Genomic DNA, 26,000 nt, shown 5'->3' on the forward strand with positions numbered 1-26,000 from the left:
TGTATGCTATTTCTTTCTATAACAAGCACTGGGACACTAGCCAAATAAAAGACAAGTGTATTATCAGTAGGGGACATAGCTACGGGTATTAGATGATAAAGATATTTAACTCTTTTCATTCACCTTCAACATGTAGTTGAATTAAAAAACAACAGAAACGTTGTTTGTATTATTTGCATTTAATGCTAAACATTATAATAGTGAGAATTAGTTTAGGGTAAAAACTATAATGGTGAAGGTATATTTTATAAAGTACTGTACTTAAGTATAATGTTGACATATTTGTACTTGACTTCAGTATATTTATTCTATTCTTTTATAGACATTTTATATTGCATGGTATCGATTTACTTTTTAAATGTACATGATATGACCATTGTAATGTGGATATGACACATTGCTGTACTACTCTACCCATATCATACTCTACCCAAATCATTATACTCCACATTGACCAGACTACATAAAAATGCTATCTTTTGATAAAAACTGAAAAATATATTTTGTTATAATAAAATAACACTGTGTAACACTAACAACCCAAATCATTCTGATGATTACATTTCACTGGTAATACTTCTATTGTTTTACTTATGCAACAATAATGAATATTGGAAATGTGCAGAGTATTTTTTTATTAGGATATATCTTCTTTTACAACGCCTAAGTAAATACACCTGAGTATCACTTCTTCCACAACTGGGTTACGTCAATGTCACAACCTTTATTTTGAAAACACAAGCACACCGGTGCTTGTGTTGCTAGCTTTATGCTAACCTGCGCAGCAGTGACAGCTCTGTATTTCTCAACACTTCCTCTTATCCCAGAACTACAGTCAAACTGGACTTTCTGACCACACCTGCAGAAGTATCGCCTGGATGTTAACAGTTAAGTAAACCTCAGTTTCTTTATTTAACTAGATGTTGGATAACGCATACTGTGAACTAAGTGTATTGCTAGCTGTGTGGTACTTTTATATGCAAATGTCATGGAGAGCTAATTTAGCAATTGTCATAGTAAACATTAAAACCATATATACTTTGTTGTTTTAACTTTGTATTATTTGTTTTATAGTACAAGTTATTATATGCAAATAACACGTCTTAAGTAACGCCGATTGTGTTAAAGTGCATCCAGATGTATTCAGTTTCTGATATAATCATTGTGGCATGTTTTGCATATTTGTAATGCCATCATTTTTATATTTGTATTACCTTATGACAATGCTTCCGGGTTTGCTTCTCAGCCATTTCTTTGTTTCCGTGTGCGCCAGTGTGGGTGTGTCCCACTTTACATACTGTCCCGTTATGGTCTCACGTTGAAGTTTACAACATATATTTCAACTGCACCAAAAGTATTAAGCAGATGGAGAACATTGTATTATATGATTCATTTTCCAATAAAGTATGTTGGTGTGTTCTCTCCTCGCAGGCATGGCTGTGTTTGAGAACTGCTCTGTGCTGTTTGAGCTGAAAGTGTTGCCTTACAAGGAGAAGAAGGAGCTCAAATCAGCAATAACAGAGAATGGAGGCAACATTTCCTTTGTTGTCAATACAAAGGTCAGAGGGTGTGATCACTTCCTATACTGCCAGGCTATGGTCTTTTGATTAAAAGTGAAATATCTTCCTCCAACATGATTAATGTACATAAAGCTTGCATGTTTAAACTATGTCCTTGTGTTGCAATGTTAAAGAACAATCATATATTGCTCTCTGCCTACATTTCCCACAGTGCTCTCTGATAGTGACCAATGATGTATCCAACCTGAGCTCCAACAGGCTGCGTAGCATCCAGAAATACCGAACGCCTGTGGTCGGGGTGGAATATGTGAACAGCTGTCTGGAGAAGGGAGTTCTTCTGCCTGTGGATGAATACAAGCTGGACATTTCCTCTCCCTCTGTGTTCTCTCCTCCTCTTCCCCCCTCCTCACCAAGGCGTAGTCCAATCTCACATCAAGGTATTATCAGCATAGGTAGTAAGTGTTAACAAAAAGCATGTATACTAAGCACATGTTATATGCAACAAAACATTACACTTAAAACAGGATTCGAAAATTGTCTGCACACAGAACTGATTAGGTTTTGATGGTCAGGTGTCACGTTCACTGTGACCTCACACAGCCCTTTTTGATCTTCCTAATTAATATGCTTATTATGACAATTTCCCACAAATGTGTAATTGGATAGAACTAGGAAGTGATGGCATTTTATATCATCAATCAATCAATCAATCAATGTTTATTTATATAGCCCAATATCACAAATGTTACATTTGTCTCAGTGGACTTCACAGTTTGTACAGAATATCAGTATGACAATACGACATACAGACATGGATGCAACTTTACTGGTTGCATAATGCATAAAACCTTTAGGGAGTCATTCTATTTTTTCTTTTAATGTAGACACAATGTTTTAAACAATATAAATACCCTTTATTAGGTCTTCTTTTAAGGTCCACTACTATAGAAGTAAAGTCATGATTCTGTGGGATCCTTGAAACTTTAAAATTAGCAAGAAAAAAGAAAGGCCTTGAATCTTTGTTTTGTTGCTGTCCAGAAACACTGCAACCATAAATGCTTATAGCAACAGTCGAATATAAAATAAAATCAGTTATTGTGGATTCTCAAGTTACCATTTGATGTACTGCAGCTTAATTGATCCCCATTGGACAATAATATATTGTTACTGAAGCAGTGAATGGAAGATGCGTGGAGGGCATAGACCCTTAACTCTGATATTTGGGAATGCACCTTATTTACGTGTTGGTCTATAAAGCTTTTATATTACATTTGCGTTGTTTTAAAATGTGCCGTGTGGTTTTTTATGCACTGTATATTTATACAGAGGTGAAGGACTGTAATATAACAATGATTACTTTTCCGCTTCTACTGTCTCTTCCGGAGACTAACTCAATCAGAATCATGACTCCACCCGGTTCCAACACAACGATGACTCATGATTCCTCTGAGTCGCTTATCTGCTCTCAGGAACAGACACAAGTCGGAGCTTATTGTCGATCAATTGTTATGTCCTCCCACTTCAGTTTCCACATTGATAGATGGACATTGTGATTAAAAAGTACAGTTGAGACTCAGTCAGCAGGTTTATCTTCATAGCAGCCTTTTTCTTTAATAACCTGCAGCAGTGTTGTAAATCAAGAGCTTTGTGAAGTGTTTTCATAGGAGCCCACAATGCTTACATAGCCTGTGTGTACTCAGGTTTAAATGCATACCAGTTCTAATGCTTTTATTGCAGAACAAGTAAAGTGAGGTGTCGTTCATGTGTATTTTCTTGTGTCTTTTGTATTTTAGTGTCCAAAGTACCATCGAGCAACACCGAGCTCTCTAAGAGGGAAGAGACTTCAAGGAAGAGCAGAAACATCTTGGAAAAGTTCAGGTGTGAACATCGACCCTTCTCAAGAAGTTTGTTATATTAACCTGGGGTATCAGTGATGAAGCTGAACATGACATAGTTACATTTTATGAATCAAACAGATGGTTAAAGGTTCAGTCATGCAGACCTTTTGTTATGATTGTAAATATGTGTGACCTTTGCACTGCTGAGACCTTTATCAAGCTGATTAGGTCGACATTTCTGCAAAACTGTGTATTCCCTAATAACACGTGTATTCCCTAATAACACGTGTGCATGAATTCATCTTCATTTTCATTAACTTCCACAGAATTTATACTGAAACTGATATGACTCTTCCAAAGTACCCGGATAATTTTCAAGTGGCAAAGTATTCAATCTTTGAAAAGGTAAAGCTGCAGTTTATTTTAAGCTTTTCTTATACTGCTTCTACAGTAAATGTGTTTTGTTAATAGCCTACATTTCTCTGCAGATAAACAGCAGGACGTGGTGTGTGCTGGAGCTTCAGAGTTACAGAGGAGAGACAGGATGCCGGTACCGGGTGGTCAGGTACTGGAAGGGCGATATCGGAGCCAAGGTATGAAGTATTTTATACACCACTGCTTTGCTGAGCTAATAAATGACTTTATTTACTTTTTAGACATTGATTAATTTCATTCCACTTCATACACTGCACACAATTCATATCACCATTTTTTTTTTCTAAACTTCCTACCTTCCCTTCATTTTTCAAGCTGTTTGTAATTGTATAGTAATTGACTGTTTCCCTAGACATACTAAATTATTTAAATATTAGTTTTGAGTTGCTATACATGTTATTTGACTAGTGATTCTGTCTCTGTTATTCAACGTTTTTTTCATGTTGCTTTTAACTCAGATTAAAATGCTGGACATTTCATTTTTCTGGCTTTATGACCCAGTTATAATATCTTCTCCTTTATGTCTTCAAACATGCTTTCTATTGTAATATGCGGTTAAAGTTAACTGAAGTTAAATGATCTGAAAAACTGAAGAGACCACCAGCAGAGTAAACATCAGCTAACCACAACAAATCAATTCCAGCAATCACCAGGAGACTAAGATGGACACTTTTGTTATAACACGTCACATTACATAAACAAAAGGAGCAAATAACTTGTACAGAGTACCATCAAATCAACATTTGGGACTCGATCAGACTTCAGTTATAGAGTAACTTGAACATTGTAAAAAGATCAAAACCCATATCTGTGTTTGTGCTGACAGGAGGCGGCGGTGAGGGATATGCTGGTGCACCTATCCACCTCAGAAGAAGCTCTGGAGGTCTACAAGATCCTGAGAGAGACCCTGCAGGCTGAGGGTCTGCAGCTGAGGAACAACACCCCCCCACAGGCCCCAGACCTCGGCTCCGACCCCCTCCAGCTGGTGGGACATTACATTTCATTTCATTTCATTTGGCAGATGCTTTTATCCAAAGCGACTTACATTAAGTGCATTCAACCAGGAGGGTACAGAGTAACACGAATGTAGGTACATTAGTTTGAACTAAGCCAAACCATTCCAAGTGCTAGTACCTTAGCTTTAACTAAGCCAAACCATTCCAAGTGCTAGTACATTAGTTTGAACTAAGCCAAACCATTCCAAGTGCTAGTACCTTAGCTTTAACTAAGCCAAACCATTCCAAGTGCTAGTACCTTAGCTTCAACTAAGCCAAACCATTCAAAGTGCTAGTACCTTAGCTTCAACTAAGCCAAACCATTCCAAGTGCTAGTACCTTAGCTTCAACTAAGCCAAACCATTCCAAGTGCTAGTACCTTAGCTTCAACTAAGCCAAACCATTCCAAGTGCTAGTACCTTAGCTTTAACTAAGCCAAACCATTCCAAGTGCTAGTACCTTAGCTTCAACTAAGCCAAACCATTCCAAGTGCTAGTACCTTAGCTTCAACTAAGCCAAACCATTCCAAGTGCTAGTACCTTAGCTTCAACTAAGCCAAACCATTCCAAGTGCTAGTACCTTAGCTTCAACTAAGCCAAACCATTCCAAGTGCTAGTACCTTAGCTTCAACTAAGCCAAACCATTCCAAGTGCTAGTACCTTAGCTTCAACTAAGCCAACCCATTCCAAGTGCTAGTACCTTAGCTTCAACTAAGCCAAACCATTCAAAGTGCTAGTACCTTAGCTTCAACTAAGCCAACCCATTCCAAGTGCTAGTACCTTAGCTTAAACTAAGCCAAACCATTCCAAGTGCTAGTACCTTAGCTTCAACTAAGCCAAACCATTCAAAGTGCTAGTACCTTAGCTTCAACTAAGCCAAACCATTCCAAGTGCTAGTACCTTAGCTTCAACTAAGCCAAACCATTCCAAGTGCTAGTACCTTAGCTTCAACTAAGCCAACCCATTCCAAGTGCTAGTACCTTAGCTTAAACTAAGCCAAACCATTCCAAGTGCTAGTACCTTAGCTTCAACTAAGCCAAACCATTCAAAGTGCTAGTACCTTAGCTTCAACTAAGCCAAACCATTCCAAGTGCTAGTACCTTAGCTTCAACTAAGCCAAACCATTCCAAGTGCTAGTACCTTAGCTTCAACTAAGCCAAACCATTCCAAGTGCTAGTACCTTAGCTTCAACTCAGCCACACCATTCCAAGTGCTAGTACCTTAGCTTCAACTAAGCCAAACCATTCCAAGTGCTAGTACCTTAGCTTCAACTCAGCCAAACCATTCCAAGTGCTAGTACCTTAGCTTCAACTAAGCCAACCCATTCCAAGTGCTAGTACCTTAGCTTCAACTAAGCCAAACCATTCCAAGTGCTAGTACCTTAGCTTCAACTAAGCCAAACCATTCCAAGTGTTAGTACCTTAGCTTCAACTAAGCCAAACCATTCAAAGTGCTAGTACATTATTACAATATGTATAGAGATTTCATTGGCCGAGGTGCAGTCGAAAAAGGTGTGTTTTCACTTACCCTTTACTTTATTTTAACCTGTAAGAAATTGTTGTGAAAAAAACAATAAAGCAGCCGACAGTAAGTAGAACGATACTATTCTGTTCCTCGTGTTTGCTGTAAAACACTGTAGTTTTCCGTTCAGCTTCATGTTAACATTAAATATTCTTTAGTAACGGTATTTCTTTCTCAATTAAATGTATTGCACCAGCATGTGGTGGATAAAATGTAATATGTTGTGTTTATTATACAATAATACAAACAAAGTCAATGAATTAACATAATTTCCTGTCAATATGAAACATTATTACATATTACAAAACTATTTAAAGGGTAAATAACTATTAATTTCATAGAAACAAATCCCAATAATCAAAATGACAGTACAAAGTACATTAGATTACACTATTGTCTTGATTTTTAAATACCTAGCCTTCATAAAATACAAAACTGTCTCTGTTTAAAATGAAATGAGAGGTGTTTTAGAGACTCTACTCCAAGCTTTATTGCAGCTTACATTTTCATGGCACAGATGTTCCTAATATACATCAGTAGTATCTTAGTTAGCAGCGTTCTGAGTTTGTTAGGGTGAGTCACTGCTTCTGGACATTTGTGTAGCTGAATCTAATGAGCTGTTGATTTGATTAGCATGTTCCTTGTTTTACTGACAGCTGCTGCTGGAGGAGCAGCTGAACACAGGAAGCTTATCACAGGAAGTGGGAGTGTTTGTGGAGCTGCTGTGGACCGAGGCCCTGGGCTGCCTCGGCAACATCCTCACAGTCCCCATCAACAAGCTCAGCCTCAACGATGTAAGCTCCTCTCTGTGGATCATGCTGCTGAGAGAAACATCAGCTGCCCCATCAACCTTATTTGTTTGACCTTCCCGGAAAGACAGTCTAATGATGCATCTCATTACAATTATTCGTGTGTGTGTGTGGTGTGTGTGTGTGTGTGTGTGTGTGTGTGTGTGTGTGTGTGTGTGTGTGTGTGTGTGTGTGTGTGTGTGTGTGTGTGTGTGTGTGTGTGTGTGTGTGTGTGTGTGTGTGTGTGTGTGTGTGTGTGTGTGTGTGTGTGTGTGTGTGTGTGTGTGTGTGTGTGTGTGTGTGTGTGTGGTGTGTGTGTGTGTGTGTGTGTGTGTGTGTGTGTGTGTGTGTGTGTGTGTGTGTGTGTGTGTGTGTGTGTGTGTGTGTGTGTTGATGTGTGTGTGTGTGTGTGTGTGTGTGTGTGTGTGTGTGTGTGTGTGTGTGTGTGTGTGTGTGTGTGTGTGTGTGTGTTGTGTGTGTGTGTGTTGTGTGTGTGTGTGTGTGTGTGTGTGTGTGTGTGTGTGTGTGTGTGTGTGTGTGTGTGTGTGTGTGTGTGTGTGTGTGTAGTGTGTGTGTGTGTGTGTGGTGTGTGTGTGTGTGTGTGTGTGTGTGTGTGTGTGTGTGTGTGTGTGTGTGTGTGTGTGTTGTTGTGTGTGGTGTGTTGTGTGTGTGTGTGTGTGGTGTGTGGTTGTGTTGTGTGTGTGTTGGTGGGTGGTGTGTGGGGTGTGGGTGTTGGGTGTGTGTGTGTGGTGTGTGTGTGTGTGTGTGTGTGTTGCAGGTGTGTGTGATGTAGGTGAGCAGGGTGGAGGGCTTGTTGCTCCAGCTCAGAGAAGAGGAAGGAGTCAGATTATATGAGGGTGCGTATCTTATTGATGAGGTTACACCCTGACTGCCGCACAAAGAGCCACGCCCTTCCTCCCATCGCCAAGTTCATCTTCAGTAAGCGGATCTCTGTCCGGTCAACATGAAACTCACACACAAACACTAGACACGTAAGGCAAGTTTATTTATATAGCACCTTTCAGCACACGGCAATTCAAAGTGCTTTACAAAATAAAATAAAAGACATTTCAGAAGAAATACAGACAGCTTGAAGCAAATAATTATGAATTGTAAGGCCACATGCTGTCTTTTTCCTAAATACAGTATACTTTGGTGTGTTCACAAACATAGCCAAAAACCCTGTTGATGAGTGTGCTGTTGATGGACTTTTACAATGACGTCATTGAAAAACATATTGATGTACAGTATATCTGGGTTGGATTTTTTTGTATACTAATTGCATAAATGGTACTAAAGCAAGAAGTATATAGTAAGTTAGTTTACATCATGGTGATCCAGATAAACACTGATAAGTACACAAAGAGTTGGCAGTTAAGATAAGAGTAATTCTGATAATGATCAATACAACATTATTTGTGGTGAATGTCATGTTTTGTTTTCATTTGAGCGATAACAAGTTTGAACCTTCCTGGCTTCTGAAGCTATTTAGTTTGTCATTATTTTAATTTTCAATTTAACAGAAAAGTTATACACAATAAAATGGTTAATATTTACATTTGAATTCATTGCATTTATTAAAAAGTAATTCTGTGTTTGCTAAATTACATCCAATGTAGGAGCCAAATGTAGGCTCTCTGTGTGTTTTATTCATTATATGGAATGTTTGACTCATTATCAGTGGTGGGTTTGTTCACTGGAGTAAGTGGTGGTTTAACCTGCGATCACCTGCTCACTTGGGTTTCTGTATCGAGGTGGGGAAGCAACATTTTCTGTTCACCGCATACTTTTTACCACAATGTCTACTCTCATTGCCATGTACATCACACTTCCACTTGCACTCGCCGTCGTATTCAAAGGAATTGGTAATGGATTGTATTTTATTATTGTTTGTTTGTGGAAGAATACATTATCAAACAAACCCATGGAGTAGAGTGGATATGTTCGTGCACGTCATACTAGTGTTTCTTCTCATGTTTAGCCCCTTGCAGCTTTTTACAGCCACAGTAGCAAATGTAAAAACATGAATTGTTTAAACCTAAACAAATATTCTGAAATACACAGCATTCATTTTCATTCATAAACACAAGTCACCAGTGTCCCCTGTGCATATTCAGGTTAACCTCATCATGATATCTTCCTTTGTCTAGTTAATCCGAGATGTTCTCAACGTGAGTGAAATGACCCTGAGGAGCCCCATGCCCTCCTGCCTGGGGAAGTACCGCGCTCTGAGGTGCTGCATTGAGGCGGCCCCCCCCGACACCCCCGAGCTTCAGGCTGTCACCTCCCTGCTGCAGGAAAGGTAGCGTAACACCTCAGAAATACGGGAGGAAGCCATTCAGTGATGCATAGCTTCCAAACACATACATCTATTCTCAAGAAGGAGTTGCAGATATAAATTCACCACCAACTGTTATTTATGTTCCTATTTCAGACCGTTTACAGTCACAAATCTGATCAAATATATGAGCATCATCACGTAATTTAATAGTGAGTCTCATTCGTCTGGTTCTTCCCAATTGTAGCCATTTATTTGTATTAAAGGTCCATCTGCAGCACAGAGGAGAAACATTGTAGAATGAGCGCTGGGGGTCATGCCCCTCAGACCTCCATTTTTATCAATTTCCTGTCTTACTCAAAATATATACAGAGTTTGCTATTATTGGACCATAAATCTGTGAATAGCACTGTATCTGCTTCGGAGGGTTTGCATTTTTAGCTCAGTAAAGACACAGTATAACACATATCCGGTTTAGTCCAAATATTGCACAGTTTTATCCATCAAACTCACAGCTTTTTCGCCACGACATACCTCATCTTATTACTTTATTCTTTACTTTCAATCAAACACTACCCAATTCATTAAGTTACATTTATAACTGTTACATTATAGACAACACTTTGGGCAAAATCTAAGAAAGAGCCCAGTGCATTCCCAGAAGAAGAGAGAGAGTTTGAGGGCACAGAATGCAGTTTTAATATTAATTAGCCTTTCCTCTTCTCGAGACATAAATAATCCAGATAATACGTGTTCACCAAAGGCTTTGTATGAAGTAACCGGGACCATACCATTCAGATTCATTGTAAAGGAATATAAATAGTAATAGTGTGTGTACGTTTAGAGGTAAAAGGCCTCCAAGTGTCTTTTGTGTGTTTTTAAACCCTAATGGGGCCAGTAGTGTCCATCCATAAACACCTACAAATATGTTTTTGGTACATAAATGTTTGTTTCCGTTGAGTTTGGGCTCTCACTTCCCATGTTCCCATCTGTTCTTTGCAGGAAGATGCAGGTCAAACAGGTTCTGCGTGTCAGCCGAGGAGTGGAGCTCCAGACGTTTAAGAGTGAGTTTGGGAACGTGAGGCCCCTGCTGCACTCCTCCAGCCCCAGCAACTTTGTGGGAGTCCTGTCTCGGTGAGCGCACACACACACACACACACACACACACACACACACACACACACACACACACACACACACACACACACACACACACACACACACACACACACACACACACACGCATCCTGAGATTTAGCCGTCAATTGTTGTTGGATAATCCCAGGTTTTCTTGCAAGGACACTGATAAAGATCATTTCTGAGACGAAAAAGTACTTTTTTAATCCAGACTGACTTCTGTACGGAGGGTGTACCAACAAGAAAACATGGTATACAGTTCAGACTTGAAATTAGAAAAAGGTTTACTTTTCCTGGGCTCTGTGGCTATAGATTTAATTAAAGGCAGTTTTGATGGATTTAGGGATAAATGAAGCTCATAGATCATAGTTTATGCTGTGTATAACGTGAGTGTTATAGTTCCTTTGTGCAACCAGTTCAAATTGGATTCTACGGAGCCCCCTAGGGGACATGGAGGAAAAAAATATATAATTTGAACAAAAAATAAATAAAATGTTTTGCGAGATCTCGCAATACTTTTGCGAGATCTCGCAAAACCCCTTTGCGAGATCTCGCAATACTTTTCATTTAGTACTTCCTGGTCAGTTCGGCTGCTACGGCAACACAGAAACCACAACAATGGAGTGGTTCATCGATTTTACTTTGAGCTTGGCCTTAAATATAAAGATATAACATCAGTGCTTGGCAATAGCAACGGGTTTCACACATATACTGTATAAAGGGTTTCACATAAGTGTAGACACCTCAAGAGAACACTCAGAGCGAGGGGACATGCACGTTCCTCTGAGCTGAGTTATTGACAGATTCGAATTTCGCGGATCAATAACTCATGAACATAACGTTGTAAAAATACAAACAACATGACTTTACAATCATAGCAAGGTAGAGAACGAGTCGTTTTTATCAGAACAGTTCGTTACGCGCCGTCATCCGAGCTAAACATCAAGAATTGGTCACAATCCGCAGCTGGAGGCGGGAGAGGAGTGCTTAGGGACCGTCTACAAACTGCAACGGGGTTTTGCAAGATCTCGCAAAACATTTAATTTTTAATTTTTTTCAAATAATTCTTTTTTTCTTCTCCATGTCCCCTAGGGGCTCCGTAGGATTCTGATGTTGGTTCCTTTTAAAGAATAATGTGAACAACTCCAAACAAGCTGTTAATCTGAATTGAGCGCTTAGACTCGCAGTGGAGCGTAGCTTTAGCAACGTGATATATTTGATGATATAGTAATGCAGACAGGTACTGTGTAGTGAAGGTCTTCAAATGGACAACTAAGAAATCTTATTTGGTTTTGGATTTTTTTTACTTTAACAATGTTTACCGTCTCTTTAGTGGTCTGCTGCCGCCCCGTGTCGGAGTGGAGCATCATGGGATTGAGAGAACAGACGCGGGTAATCTGGGCAGTGGAATCTATTTTAGTGATGACCTGAGGTAAGCAGAACATCTGAAATCAAGTTTGTTTTGAAATATAAAACTTCTATATACTACTCTTGAATTGCCTAAAACATTACCGGATTTAATGAAACGATTGCGTCTATGAGAATTCATTGTATTTAAAACAGAGGTGTCCAAACTTTTTTCACCGAGGGCCACATACGAAAAATATACGAAGGGCTGGGCTGCTCATTAGAGGTATATATTACCTCGTAAGTTCAGTTATAAGTTAGCTAAATCAATGTAGGTAAATTATGCTTGTGAGTGTTGGCAGCTCATCCCTTAAAACAGAAGATTGATTATAATAAGGAGAAATAGGAAGGGTGTATTTCATGCTTGTTATGTAAATAAGTCATTGGGCTTTTTTCTTAACAACTAAGATATGTTAGAAAATGTTTCCAACTTTAATTGACTGAATTTATTTGAAAAGTGGTTTTATTAACACATGAAAACTACTGTGTAATATATTTTTACATTTATCTTTAAGAAGTATAATACAAGACAAGCACAAGTTTCATTATTCCATTATACTTTTTGAATTTGCTGAGGGCCGATTCAAAATGGGCCGCATTTGGCCCCCGGGCCGTAGTTTGGACACCCCTGATCTAAAAGGTGCTTCTCTAATGAGTCTTTGATCCTCATTTCATCCTATGGGGAACCAGATGGCAACAACACACTCATCTGTAGTGAGACTGTTTTCCACTCTCCTTATCCACAGCGCCAGTTTGAAATACTCCAAGCCCAGCGAGACAGACGGCTCTCGGCTGCTGTTGGTGTGTGATGTGGCGCTGGGTCAGTGCATGGACGTCCATAAGAAAGACCTCACCCTGACCGAGGCTCCGGAGGGATACGACAGCGTGCACGGGGTCCGCCGCACCCCCAACACTCACTCTGAGTTTGTGGTAGGTGTTTTCATGCTAATTGTTAGGAAAATAACCGGCTTGAGCTTCAATATCAGGATACATGTATTTATTATCCTTGCAAGAATGGAAGTAGTCATCACATACAGAGCATTTGAGACAACTAGTTCCCAGAACAGTGTCCTTCAGATACTGATATACAAGTCAGTCACAAGATGCAGAATACCGGTTCAAAGTTTCAATGTTTAGTTTAGATTAGCTAAGACCCACGTAAGCAATAAACATGACAGTCATATGTCTCTCTCCATAGAGGCTGAATCATCTGTTAATCACATAGCTATCATATGCCTAAAACAGTCCTGATGCTCTTCTAGGTAATCACACATCCTGTCATGCACACAGCTACGTAGGGCCTTTGTTATCATGTGTACTCTGATATTGGAAGAGTACTTTCAGTATTTTCCCAACACTAATGTACATGAAATTAAAGCCTGTTTCTGCAGCTAAAATAGATTTTATTTCTTTATATCAAGACTGATACAGTTTATCAAATTAGATTTTGAGATGCTGAGTGAAGTAAACAAAGACTGACTGTTTTGCACTATCAAAGCTTGTATTAAGAATCTTAGGAGATAAATGTGTATATGATTGTATAGATGTGTGTGCAAGTACGTAGTATGTATTGTTTGTCTGTTCATTAGTGTAACAAAAACGAAAAACAATTAAAAAGGATTTAAAATATACTTTTTAATGCTTATCATCATGTTTTCTACATAATCTCCCTGAAAGAAAAAGTAAAACATATTTTTTGTGATTGCGGTTATAAATGTTATTTATTGGATTAGAAGTTTTTGACCAAAGTATCAAATGTTGTTTTTGAAAAGATAACACATTTTTTTCTTTTTAACCATATTCTTTTATATATTCTGTAGAGATTTTAATAATTGTTATATACAAATAATTTCAAAGCTTTAAATAATCTTTACTTCTAAGTCTGTGTACACTGTAACATGTATACTTGTACTTGTGCTCCAGGACGATGAGTACGTGGTGTACAGTCCCGATCAGGTGAAACTGAAGTTTGTGGTTCAGTACAGCGTCGAGGGAGACGCACCGAAGGAGTTCAGTCCAAACATCAACATCTGCGCTGAGCCCTCTATGGACCGAGATGAGAAGATAACTAAGAAACCTGACAATGGTATACTTCCCCTGAGGTCCAGCACTTTGAATGTCTGATCTGATATTCAGACCCATATCTTTTTGAGATGTCATGTTTTATTTCAGTTGAGGGATGACTGAAAAAAAGTCTTGCTTCTTCCAGCTCCTAAAGACATTTTAAAACCACTTTGCTAATATTATATTGGTATTTGGGAACAACACAACTTTAATAAAGTACAATTCCCCAATCCACTTTGCTAAATTAGGCAGCGTTTGACTTCAGACAGTAGGAAAGCTTTTCTTCCAAGATGAATGTGTTAGAGTGTTTTGCCATTGAAAGGATCAATGTTGTCCTGTATTGTTGTCATTACAATGCAATCAATCAAACACAGTGTGTGTCTTGGTTTGTGTGTAGATGAGGAGTTCATGTCGGATGAAACGTATTTCTGTACTAACCCTCTGGATGACGTGAAGGCTGGTCTGATGGACAGCTCAGGTCAGCAGCTCCCTCTGCAGGCCGTCCACGTGAAGTGCAAACTGATGGATCTGCTCTCTCAGGTGAAAACAGACCAACTCATTCATATGTTCTGTTCAGATAGATGATCTATTGGTTGATTTGAATTAAACCTCGTAAAATGCATCAGACTACCATAGGAGAATATATCTTATTCTCATTGCTAAATGTACTGGACCTAAAAAAAAACACTGTTATACAAGTATCTAATCTGTAATTAAACTCAATTGTTCCTTCTATCCTCTTTTCAGGTCATCATCTTCCAGAAATACACAAATCTGAGCTCTGTGCCCATCGAGGCAAAGTACGTCTTCCCCCTGGAGGATTCTGTAGCAGTGTGTGGATTTGAAGCTTTTATTAATGGGAAACATGTGGTGGGACAGGTAACCTAACTTTACTTTTCATATCACAGATATTAGTCTTACCCTCTAGTTACTGTATTTATTTCTCATATAGACTTATTTTATTCATTAGATAATTTCTTAATGATTTATCTAATTTATTAAAAAGCATATACAGACAACAGCTAAAAAATGGCTTGGCCGGTTTGGAAAATGTTGGTGTGGTTATGGAGGTTATTTAGGATGTTGAATCAATTGCTGACATCTTTAGGAAGAAAGAAAAGGCAGTTTTTTTGAGTCTTTAGACTTGGTCTGTACCCACAAATCATCAAAATCAATGTACAAATGTAGCCACTTTCTGGTTTCAACTGCCATTTGGATCCTGAACATGTCAGAAATGGATTCAACATCCTCAATAACCCCTAAAACCACTCCAAAATGTTCCAAATCGGCAAAGCCATTTTTTATCTATTGTCTGCATATGCTAATTGATGCTCGTTAATGCAACTTATGCTAATTCTGCAAATTATCCAACATATGCAAGTTAGCATCTACTGTAGCAGTTTCTATGTGCTGGGGGTCCATACTATACATTTATATCATAACACTTACTCAACATCTCAGGTTCTATGAGCAGGAAAATAAACAATTGTATTAAACATACTTTGTTATTGTTTTATGTGTAACAACAAAACTCACCAGTAAAATACAAATTCACTTCATGGATTTGTTGTTAAAACTAATTTGCCTTGTTTGTATCTCAGGTGAAAGAGAAAGAGACGGCACGCAGGGAGTACAAGCAGGCGATAAAGAAAGGACATGGAGCCTACCTCATGGACCAGGACGCCCCCGTATGTTCACCCTCTGCATGCAAGATCTAAACAAAGCAATCTCTGATTCTGAAATATTACACTGATCAATCAATATACAAGAAAGTGTTATTACCCCTTTTCACAACACCTTATTTACTTATCTTATTTACGATGCATGAAATTGGGTTGCAAAGACAGAAACCACTGGTTACAGAAGTGTTTTCGCTATTCTCTATTCGTTCAACATTATTATCAGTATTGCTTCTTGAAGAGACACAGGACTCTCCCAAATTCTCTGATAAGTAACAATCATATTTACAAGCTTAAACTCTTCCAACCATATATGTAATTTAGCATTGCAGAAGGCTGTATAAACTACAATGCCCATGAGCCCCAGACACCGTTGTTATGGGAAAAGATAAATGGTTTCAATTATTTAAAAACGCAGCCGCATTTATACTATGTTCATTCAAAGTTCACTCAAACTCAAAATACATATTGGATATGTTTATCTCCCAATAAATGTACCTTTAATGTACACACCTTGTTTCTTCTACTTTGTATCAACAGATTTTTTCTTTTAAAGGTCACCTATTATGCAAAATCCACGTCTCTTCTACATCAACATGTAACTCTGTGGAACTCTGTGGAAAGAGACTCTGAACGTTTCAGGAAAAAAGATTCTCTCTCTTTTTGTCCTGATCCATTTATATATAAAAACCTGTCTGAAAACGAGCTGATCAGATTTTAGCCACTTTATGATGTCATAACGATGTTTTGGTTTGTGTAACCATTAGCCAATCAGCAACCAAGGTAACCCCCCCCCCTTATCACCTGAATCTCCTCCTAGAGCACCATTGTGTTCTTTTTAACCAAATCTCTCTCAGAGGGGCGTGGGGAGGGGCTCCTTATTTTCATCTAAAGTAACAGACAGAGAATCAGCACTTTGGAAACAGGGCTGAAACAGAGGGGATTATGGGTAATGCTGCAATGATCTGTTTGGTATTTGGAGCCAAACACTTCAGAGACATGTTTTATATATATCTGAGACCTATAATATATTGATGAACAACAGTATAATAGGGGACCTTTTTAAATACTGTATTCAAATCAAATGTATACAAAATGATTTTCCTCCAGAGGTGATTAAAATAGTTATTTCCACTTTGTGTCTCTAACTCCTTCACTGTGTGCTCTCTGCAGGATGTGTTCACCATCAGTGTGGGCAATCTGCCGCCCAATGCGACCGTCCTCATTAAAGTCACGTTCGTGTCCGAGCTGGTCGTCACGGACGGGTCCATTTTCTTCCATCTCCCTGGGAGCGTGGCTCCATGGCAGGAGAGCGCGGCGCTCTACCAGACCACACAGGTAAAGGGAGGTCCAAATGTATACCCCAACAACAATACTCCACAAAGTAAAGTCTTAATTCACCCTTTCACTCTTGCCTTCAACTCCTAATCCACTAACCCCTCGCCCTTATTCCACCTAGCTTAGCACTTTTTACTTTTGTTGTTATTTATTTTTCTTCTTTACTTGATTGTAAAGTACTTTGAGCACCAGGAAAAGCGCTATATAAATGTAATGTAGTATTATTATTATTATTATTATTATTGTTATTATTAATCTGAATGTTGTCTTAAGGGGCAACAACAATTCAATCAGGAGAGATGGTTTTGATGTAAGAATACATATTTATTGCCAGGAATACACAAATGAATGTAATGGAGTTTTGGCCATTAGGCCCCGTTGTGCAGGAGTACCATTCGGGAGGGGAGAACCGATCCGATGAAACCCCCCGGATAGTGGATAGATAGTTGAGTTCGGTCTGAAGGGGAGGGGCTTAGCTTGACCCTGGATTCAGAGGGACAGGAGGTGAAAAGGGGTGGAGGAGGGTTGCGTCGAGTCACCTGAAATGACAGCTGACAGGGGGGGGGGAGCAGATTTAAAAGGTTTAGCGGAGCGCTATGATAGGCTTGTGAGAATAGAGCGAAGTGATTGGTTAAGCTGGGGAGTGACGCCCCCGATCACTTATTGAGAGGAGAGAGAGTAGTGACGTAGACATAGTGAATGAATGAGTAAAGAAGGTCTTCCTGGTTGAACTTGCGCTGAGCTTCATAAGTGCCTTAAAAGAGCGAAACCGCAAAAAAGAGTATAATACACACCCGAATCAGATAAGATGGACCTTTATTAATCCCCGTGGGGAAAGTCAGAAGTTTAACAGCAACAGGGTGAGATTGAAAAACAGGATAGCACAGAATCACACAGTTAAGGATAAAATCAGAGATACAAATAAAAAATGGTAAATAACTATAAAATAAGAAATGAATTCAAATGAACATATTTAGTCATGTGTACATATTATTTACATGTGTGTGTGAAAACAATGTGTATTTTGCAATTTACGCATGTGTTTTCATCAGTTTGAGTTATATACTTTTGTAGTCTTCTTCTCCTTTTTTGTGGCTTGAAAGCAATTCAATATATAAGATATCAAATAAAGCGGGACTTTTCATCGTCTTCCTTCATAAAGCTATCCTACGTCTGCATGAACCATTCATCAATGGAGACATACAGATCGGAGGTGTTGCTGTTTTTATTGTTCAGTGTTTCCAGTTGTGTTTGTGTTCGTCTAACTTACTGATGTGCGGGGCTCTGCATTGATCAACAGGTCACTGTGGAGAAGGTGTATGTGAAAGATGAGGCGAGGTGAGCTATGTTTTGTATTTTGACTATTGTAATGCACTTTAGCTTAATTGTAATCCTTCAATTTGACACCAGCTTTTGTGCTGAATGTTTGTGAAAAAGCACACTGTCCATTAACTTGTTTATCCACAAATATTACATCAATGACACTTTTTTCTGTTTGTCATTATCTCAGTTAAACATTTGGATAGAAAAATAAGTTGTGTTTTTCATCGCTGCCTCTTTGTCCTTCTTACTGTGTTTTTGTAATGTAGACTTTAATGTCACACATATCACATTAAAGGCTTTGCTCAATGTGTTGTTTATTTCTCAGAGAGTTCACCCTGGACATGGCGATTGAGATGCCGAATGAAATCACAAAGCTGCTTTGCATCAGCCATAAAGTCAAGATCAAGGTAATCTGTGTTTGACATTTGTTTGGGATTTTTTAGACATTAGAGGTTTCTCAATACTCTAATTTCCCCTCCTCGACTCCTTTCCTCGACTCCTATCCTCGATACTTAGTCCCGCCCACAGGAGATGCGAGTGGAGGACTAAGGAGGGGAACCGAGGAGAGAGGAGGGGAAGCAGCAGGCGGTTAGAGAAATGAGAAGTCAAATGAGGCACAGCAGCCCTCTGTCTGATGGACAGATGTGTTCATGACGACTTATATATTTACTTTTAATTCATTGACAGTGCGGTATAATGAGACAATAACAGGCTACAGATGCGGACACACACACACACATATATTTATATAAATATATACCAGTTCTGAATCAAACTAGTATGAGAGCACTCTCATAATAACGTAACACAATCAGAGACTGGATATATCCCCCCCCCCCCTCTCTGGTCGCTGCAATGGGGAATTTAAATTACGGGCCAAAAGTTGTACAAGTATTAAAAGTAAGCAGAGGACACTAAACCAACTGAGACCCGTCTGTCCGCCGCATCTACACACTGTACAACACACACCTACACACTGTACAACACACACCTACACACTGTACCACACACACCTACACACTGTACCACACACACCTACACACTGTACCACACACACCTACACACTGTACCACACACACCTACAGCTCCTAAAGCATAATCAGGCTACTACAGCCGTTGTGTATTTTATTATGTGAAGCACGAAATGGTCTTAGAAAAATATCGACTCTTTGTTTGTAGATATCTACTAAACTACAGCAAATAAAGAGAGTAGGCCTGTTATACTGAGTGATATATATTATACACACTGCTCTGCTTTCTGCATGGATCTTACAGCTGTTCTCTCTGGAAACATCGAGTTGCGATGAAAGCAGTTAATAAAATAATATCCAGGGGATGCATGCAGAGCTGTCATTGGCTGAGATAAGTCTGGCCGTGCGTCACGCCTCCACCGTTCCTGGAAATGCATCCGTGGAGGAGCCGTGGAGGAACCATCAGTGTCTCCTCGGTTAGAGCTCCTCCAGAGAGCCTCCTCGATGCTCGGTCCTCGAAGTGCATTTAGAAATGAGATGTCCTTCAAAATGGCGCGCTGAAATTCATTTCCGGTTCACAGGGGAAATTTGAGTATTGAGAAACCTCTAATGTTACATGGCTGTCAGTTATCGTCTCTGTCTTACCGTGTTCCTCCACAGATCAAGAAATAACAAATATTGTACACTTCTATAGAAATAGCATATTTTCTCTTGACTTGATGCATTTGGAAATGCAGACTAAAGTGTACCAAAAATATGTAAAATGCCTTAATGCTAAATTGTTTGGCATTCTGATGATGTAGCCGTACATTGCACAACCTGGATAATGAAAAGTAAAATGTCTACTGTTTTATGTAATTCTACTATTGGGGTTGTCATTTCTACCTCACTCTAGTGCTGAAATTATTTCAGAGTTTTTTATAATTAACAATATCTTGATTTAGCTAAATAGTTTTCATCTCAAGATACGAGAGATCTCCCTGGCACAGCTTCAATCAAATGCCTTGTTTTTGTATCATATCAAAAGTAGTTTTGTCTTTATCTGCTAATCAGACTGCATACATCTAGAGTTTTTGTATCTGATTACGCAGATTTGTCATTATGTTGGAGGTATTTTACACTAAATATTTGACTCGTCGTTACTATGTTGGATAGTATATAGTCCATAATAAAATAAAATAATTTATTTATGTTGGGATAATACTGAATGTACTCTTCCAATATCAGAGTACACATGATAACAAAGGCCCTACGTAGCTGTGTACATGACAGGATGTATGATTACCTAGAAGAGCATCAGGACTGTTTTAGGCATATGATAGCTATGTGATTAACATGATGATTCAGCCTCTATGGAGATAGACATATACCAAGCATGCTCATTTCTAACGTGGCGCTAATCTGAACTAAACATTGAAGACTGCTTTCTATTCCTCCATCTTGTGACTGTGTAACTCCCTCTCTTGGATATCAGCATGTGAAGGACACTGCTCAGGAACTAGTTGATGCTCTGTATGTGATGACTACTTCTATTATTACAAGGATAATTAATACATGTATCCTGATATTGAAGCTCAAGCCGGTGACGAGTAATATTTTCCTAACACTTTATGATCTTCATGTGTACCCTTTTTTCTTTTCTGTGTGTTTGTGTGATATTCCCACAGAAAACCGACTGTAAGGCAGTGTTGAGCGTGCTGCCAGGAGAGGTCATGGGTCCAAGTGGCTTCATGCTGTCAGTCACTCTTTCGGAGGTCCACCTGCCCAGGATGTGGGTGGAGAAACACCCCGACAAGGACAGCCAGGTCTGCATGTCTGTCTGCACGCATTCCTCTCTTTATCTCTCTCTGGAGCCAAGGCAAAACGTATAAAAGTTAGCGCTGAGCTTCAGTCTGCAATGTTCAAAACAACAGATAAAGCCAGACATCTAGGTGTAGTCATGGACTCTGACCTGAGTTTCAACAGTCACATTAAAACAGTTACTAAATCAGCCTACTATCACCTAAAGAATATATCTAGGATTAAAAGACTAATGTCACAGCAGGATTTGGAAAAACTTGTCCATGCTTTTATCTTCAGTAGACTCGACTACTGTAATGGTGTCTTCACAGGTCTCACTAAAAAATCTATTAGAAAGCTGCAGCTGATTCAGAACGCCGCTGCTCGAGTCCTCACTAACACTAAGAAAGTGGATCACATCACTCCTGTTCTGAAGTCTTTACACTGGCTTCCTGTGTGTCAAAGAATAGATTTCAAAATACTGCTGCTGGTTTATAAAGCACTGAATGGTTTAGGCCCAAAATACATTTCTGACCTCCTGCTAAATTATGAACCATCCAGATCTCTCAGGTCTTCAGGGACTGGTCAGCTTTCTGTCCCCAGAGTCAGAACTAAACATGGAGAAGCAGCGTTCAGTTATTATGCTCCAAATATCTGGAACAAACTCCCAGAAACCTGCAGGTCCGCTGCAACTCTGACTACTTTTAAATCCAGGCTGAAGACTTTTCTTTTTGTCGCTGCTTTTAATTGAACTATTCACATCTTAAACTGCACTGTAACTTTTATCCATGTACTTTTTCTTTTAATGTTTATTTTATTATCCTGCTTTTTAATGACTGTTTTTAAATGCCATTGTCTTAATGTCTTTAATTTTTGTAAAGCACTTTGAATTGTCTTGTGTTGAAAGGGGCTATATAAATAAACTTTTCTTGCCTCTCTTTATCTCCCTCTGTGTCTTTGTTTAAACATCTCTCACTTTCTCCTCTAGGCCAGCATGTTAGTTTTCTATCCAGACTTTGAAGTGAACTCCGAGCGTGAATCTGATGAACTCGTCTTGCTGCTCGACACGTCGGAGTCCATGAAGGGAGAGTCTTTCATCTTGGCCCAGAAAATCGCCCTGAAGGTCCTCAGACAAATCGATAACAACACCAAACTCAATGTCATTGTATTTGGCACAGGTCAGTTTGAATGTGTATTCATTTTGGGTAAAAATTGATAAAGCAATAAGGGGAAGTACAAGTTAGACAATGTTAAAATATCTCACCATTAATGAGTAAGCTAAAAGTATTTTGACTGAATCAAATAAATGAAATAAAAAATGAATAAGTTATGTAATAAAACTGCAAGGCACAAGCCATGACACTGCTTTGGTTTTGATCATCTGTTATTTACTCTTACATTCATTAGTGTTTCAGCACTTGCTCTCACGTCAGCTATCACATGCAACATTTCAAGTACAAGAAAACTGCTTTTAGGGACTTTCCGTCTGAAGTCAACTCTTATTTTACATAAAAGTCTCCTCTTATTCCAAACTTAGTTCAACCAATAGATTATAATTTTAGCGAAAGTATAATGTGTTTTTTTTCTGTATTGTTGTCTGTCAGATCACAAAGACGCTTTCCTCACAGCACGGCCTCTCTTTGAAGCTCAACCGGCAGCAGAAACATTTATCAAGGTGAGTCTTTGGTTCATTCAAAAAACGAGCTATATAACATTTTAATCTATAAAATGTATCTCACCTCTCTGTGTAATGTACTGTAGTATCGACTAAACCACCTTAAACGACTTACCAATCACTGTACTGTAACAACATATTTTCAGTATACTACACTTGAGTTTTCGGCCATGACAGGAACTTGGTCCTGTGACACATGGACTCGATAAACTTTACTAGTCCTTACAATATATTTCTCATAACTCTAAAATAAAACAGGAAACGATAGTGAGAAGTATTGCCTTGGCAAAATTGGTCAGTGTAAGAATTTCTCATTTGAGTTTATGGCTTTCTATAACGACATACAGAATAATACTATATTAGATTTGAAAAGTAAACTAGTCATTGAAGAGACTTAAAAGTAATTCACAGAACATACTGGAAGTAACTGTGTTAGCTGCACACAAAATGTGTGCTGTCAAACAGGTTCGTTTTACACAGAACTTATTTTTTACAATATTCCAAAAGCCTATGGAGAAATCCCATTGCTTTTTTGTCGAGGGAACCCATGCTCAGCTTATTTCCAAGTCGGCCTACGAAAATACGTCATCACTGCACCACTCTATAAACCCGTTTCTGATTGAGATTCTGATTCTTCCTCTTCTCCCTGCCACCAGCTCTCCTCTCCAATAGGGGGCAGCACTGAGCTGTGGCGGCCCCTGCGAGCTCTCAGCCTGCTGCCTCCGTCCCGCGGCGTCAGGAACCTGCTGCTGCTGTCGGACGGACACATCCAGAACGCAGAGCTCACCCTGCAGCTGCTCAGAGACAACGCCGAGCACAGCCGCCTCTTCGCCTGCGGCCTCAGGTCTCAAAGGGTCATAGGTCACACAGGGGGGTTTTCTTAGAAAGGAGAATACATTCCTGCGTTTTAAAGGTCTGGCCCTGTTATACTGTTTTGCCTCAATATATTATAGGTTTCAGATATAAAATCTTATTTTATCTGCCCCTTCTTAAAAAAAATAACAACAAACCAAAAATGAAATAACCATACAGACGTAAAATAAAAGCAATATTCTTTCAGTCACAGTTGCTTACAAATACTGAAACATAAAACAAGAACACAATCAAAAGTAACATTCAGACTGTCTGATTATGCTTTATTTATACATTTTCTTAAACATATTGATCTAGTTATAGGATTATAAATATGTCCTGACACCAGAGACACAAAGACATAATGGCTGAGCTGTCTAACAACATAAGAATGAAAACAAAGTAAACACAAGTCTGAATGAAAATATAACAGAGATGGGGGAATGTCCCTGCTACTGTAAATCTCACTCTCCCTCATAACCACGACCGATACGGGTTGTAACTCTCTGAGCTTTAATGACAAAACATTTTGTATTCAGCCTTGCCTTGCTTTGCACACTGAGGTTCTTTTTCACAACAGACATTTTAAAGTTGCCGGTTTTTTATGTTTGTTCTGTCATTTCAGCCCGACAGCCAATCGGCACATGCTCAGAGCCCTGGCTCAGGCCGGGGGCGGAGCCTTTGAGTTCTTCGACACAAAAACCAAACACAACTGGACAGATAAGGTAGGACTGACTAACACATTATTGGGCTTTTTTACCCAATGCAAAACATGAATTTGAATCTGATGATCTCGATATGTGTTGAAAGTATCAACATGTTTCCCAAGAGGATCTAACACGTGTAATGTTGTAAAATGGGCCTTTCACATTGAGAACAAAATGTGTTTTATTCATTTGTTAACGCTTTGTTAACTCTTTACCCTTCAGTAAAGGGAGCGGAGAACTTCCACATCAACACATTGTGCAATTAATGCTGTCAAAATTATCGCGTTAACGGCGGTAATTCATTGAATTAAATGCGTTAAAATATTTAACGCATTTAACGCGCAGAATGGCCCGCCCCATACATCCCACCAGCGCCAGGGTATGGCTGGGGTAGGCTACACCCATACCAAGAAATGGCTTAGCCCCACCATGAAAAATGATGTTAAAGTAAGCAAAATAAAGTCCGCCAACTCGCGCCGAGAATTGCACAGACAGCAGTTAGTCAGATTGATTTCAGCCAATTGTCTCGAAATACCGAAGACCAGAAACGGTTTTGAAAACTTTTGTCACGTAGTGATCGTCTTCCCAATAGAACATCTTTGATAATGTCTTCTGGCCAATCAGAATCAAGATAACGGCGTGGTGTTGTTGCAGGAAGTCCCGACGGAGAATACTTTTGCTGTAGTACAGGGGTGCACATAACTGGTAGGTTATGTGCGTAATCTGAAATGCGTACCGTCACTTGTGTCACAAAGCGCATTTGCGTACCGACGTACTTGTGAAGCTTTTCCAGAAGGCGGTTAGATCACCGGACGACAGAGTCGGTCTCCGTGTGCACAGACAGGGCTGCTGTTAACGTCGGTCTGTACAACGGAATTGTGCCAAAACTACGCCAATCGGCTGCGGAGACTCCCCCCCTTCACTGGAGAACTGCGCTAAAACAGCTGATCACAACGTTCACACTCTGTGGTCACGAAGTACTCCACTAGCCCCCCCTGTCGACTTTCCTGAAGTACTCCCCCGTTGATAGAAATCAACACGTAATGAATTAAGACCCCACGGTTTGATGATTGATAGGTGCTCTCTTTCATTTTGACACACAGAAAAATGTTATAATAAACATAGATACTGTTTGTTAAATGGATATATCCGCCTTCTTTCATTTATCTTTCCATTCCCACAACAATATACATAAAGAAATGGCATATTTTGGACATAGTTCGAATGGTGATTAATTATGATTAATTAATTTTTAAGCTGTGATTAATCTGATTAAAATGTGTAATCGTTTGACAGCCCTATGTGCAATATAAATATCATTACCATCATTACAAAACACTTGCTGCTATATAACATGTGCAATATTATTATTATTAACAATGTGTGATAAACGTGCAATTAGGGTTGCACTACTAATTACTGGTTATATTTACATTAATTATCTGACCGTCTATGTTTCATGTACATATTTAATTGTATTTTTGTAACTCTGGCAGAACAATTTCCTTCGGGATGAATTAAGTCTTATCTTATCTTTGATTTTGGTGGCAGGTTGCATCTCAGCTGCATCGTATGGCGTCTCCCAGCTGCAGTTCAGTGTCAGTGAAGTGGCAGCAGTTCAACCCGACAGCGCCCCCTCCTGTTCAAGCTCCCAAGCAGCTCCACGCTCTGTTCAATGACTGCCACACCCTGGT

The 26,000-nt window shown here is 39.2% G+C and overlaps 1 protein-coding gene across 1 annotated transcript in view; it reads left to right on the forward strand.

Annotated features, from left to right (window-relative positions):
* The first annotated feature begins 744 nt into the window (after positions 1 to 744).
* Positions 745 to 26,000, forward strand: part of parp4 (poly (ADP-ribose) polymerase family, member 4) — a 37,350-nt gene continuing 12,094 nt past the window's right edge. Inside the window, 26 exon segments of the mRNA XM_034198003.1 lie at positions 745 to 887; positions 1,432 to 1,559; positions 1,732 to 1,957; positions 3,314 to 3,398; positions 3,685 to 3,763; positions 3,847 to 3,951; positions 4,620 to 4,778; positions 6,965 to 7,102; positions 7,890 to 7,973; positions 9,247 to 9,398; positions 10,377 to 10,508; positions 11,845 to 11,943; positions 12,665 to 12,848; positions 13,842 to 14,004; positions 14,380 to 14,522; positions 14,730 to 14,861; positions 15,584 to 15,670; positions 16,835 to 16,999; positions 18,300 to 18,337; positions 18,648 to 18,729; positions 20,961 to 21,098; positions 22,061 to 22,250; positions 22,677 to 22,747; positions 23,404 to 23,591; positions 24,225 to 24,324; positions 25,858 to 26,000. The exon segment at positions 25,858 to 26,000 is cut by the window's right edge and continues 28 nt beyond it. Coding sequence (XP_034053894.1) covers positions 1,434 to 1,559; positions 1,732 to 1,957; positions 3,314 to 3,398; positions 3,685 to 3,763; positions 3,847 to 3,951; positions 4,620 to 4,778; positions 6,965 to 7,102; positions 7,890 to 7,973; positions 9,247 to 9,398; positions 10,377 to 10,508; positions 11,845 to 11,943; positions 12,665 to 12,848; positions 13,842 to 14,004; positions 14,380 to 14,522; positions 14,730 to 14,861; positions 15,584 to 15,670; positions 16,835 to 16,999; positions 18,300 to 18,337; positions 18,648 to 18,729; positions 20,961 to 21,098; positions 22,061 to 22,250; positions 22,677 to 22,747; positions 23,404 to 23,591; positions 24,225 to 24,324; positions 25,858 to 26,000 — 3,209 coding nt within the window. The 5' untranslated portion in view covers positions 745 to 887; positions 1,432 to 1,433.

This window comes from Gymnodraco acuticeps, unplaced genomic scaffold (genome assembly GCF_902827175.1).
Source record: "Gymnodraco acuticeps unplaced genomic scaffold, fGymAcu1.1, whole genome shotgun sequence".
Lineage (NCBI taxonomy): Eukaryota > Metazoa > Chordata > Actinopteri > Perciformes > Bathydraconidae > Gymnodraco > Gymnodraco acuticeps.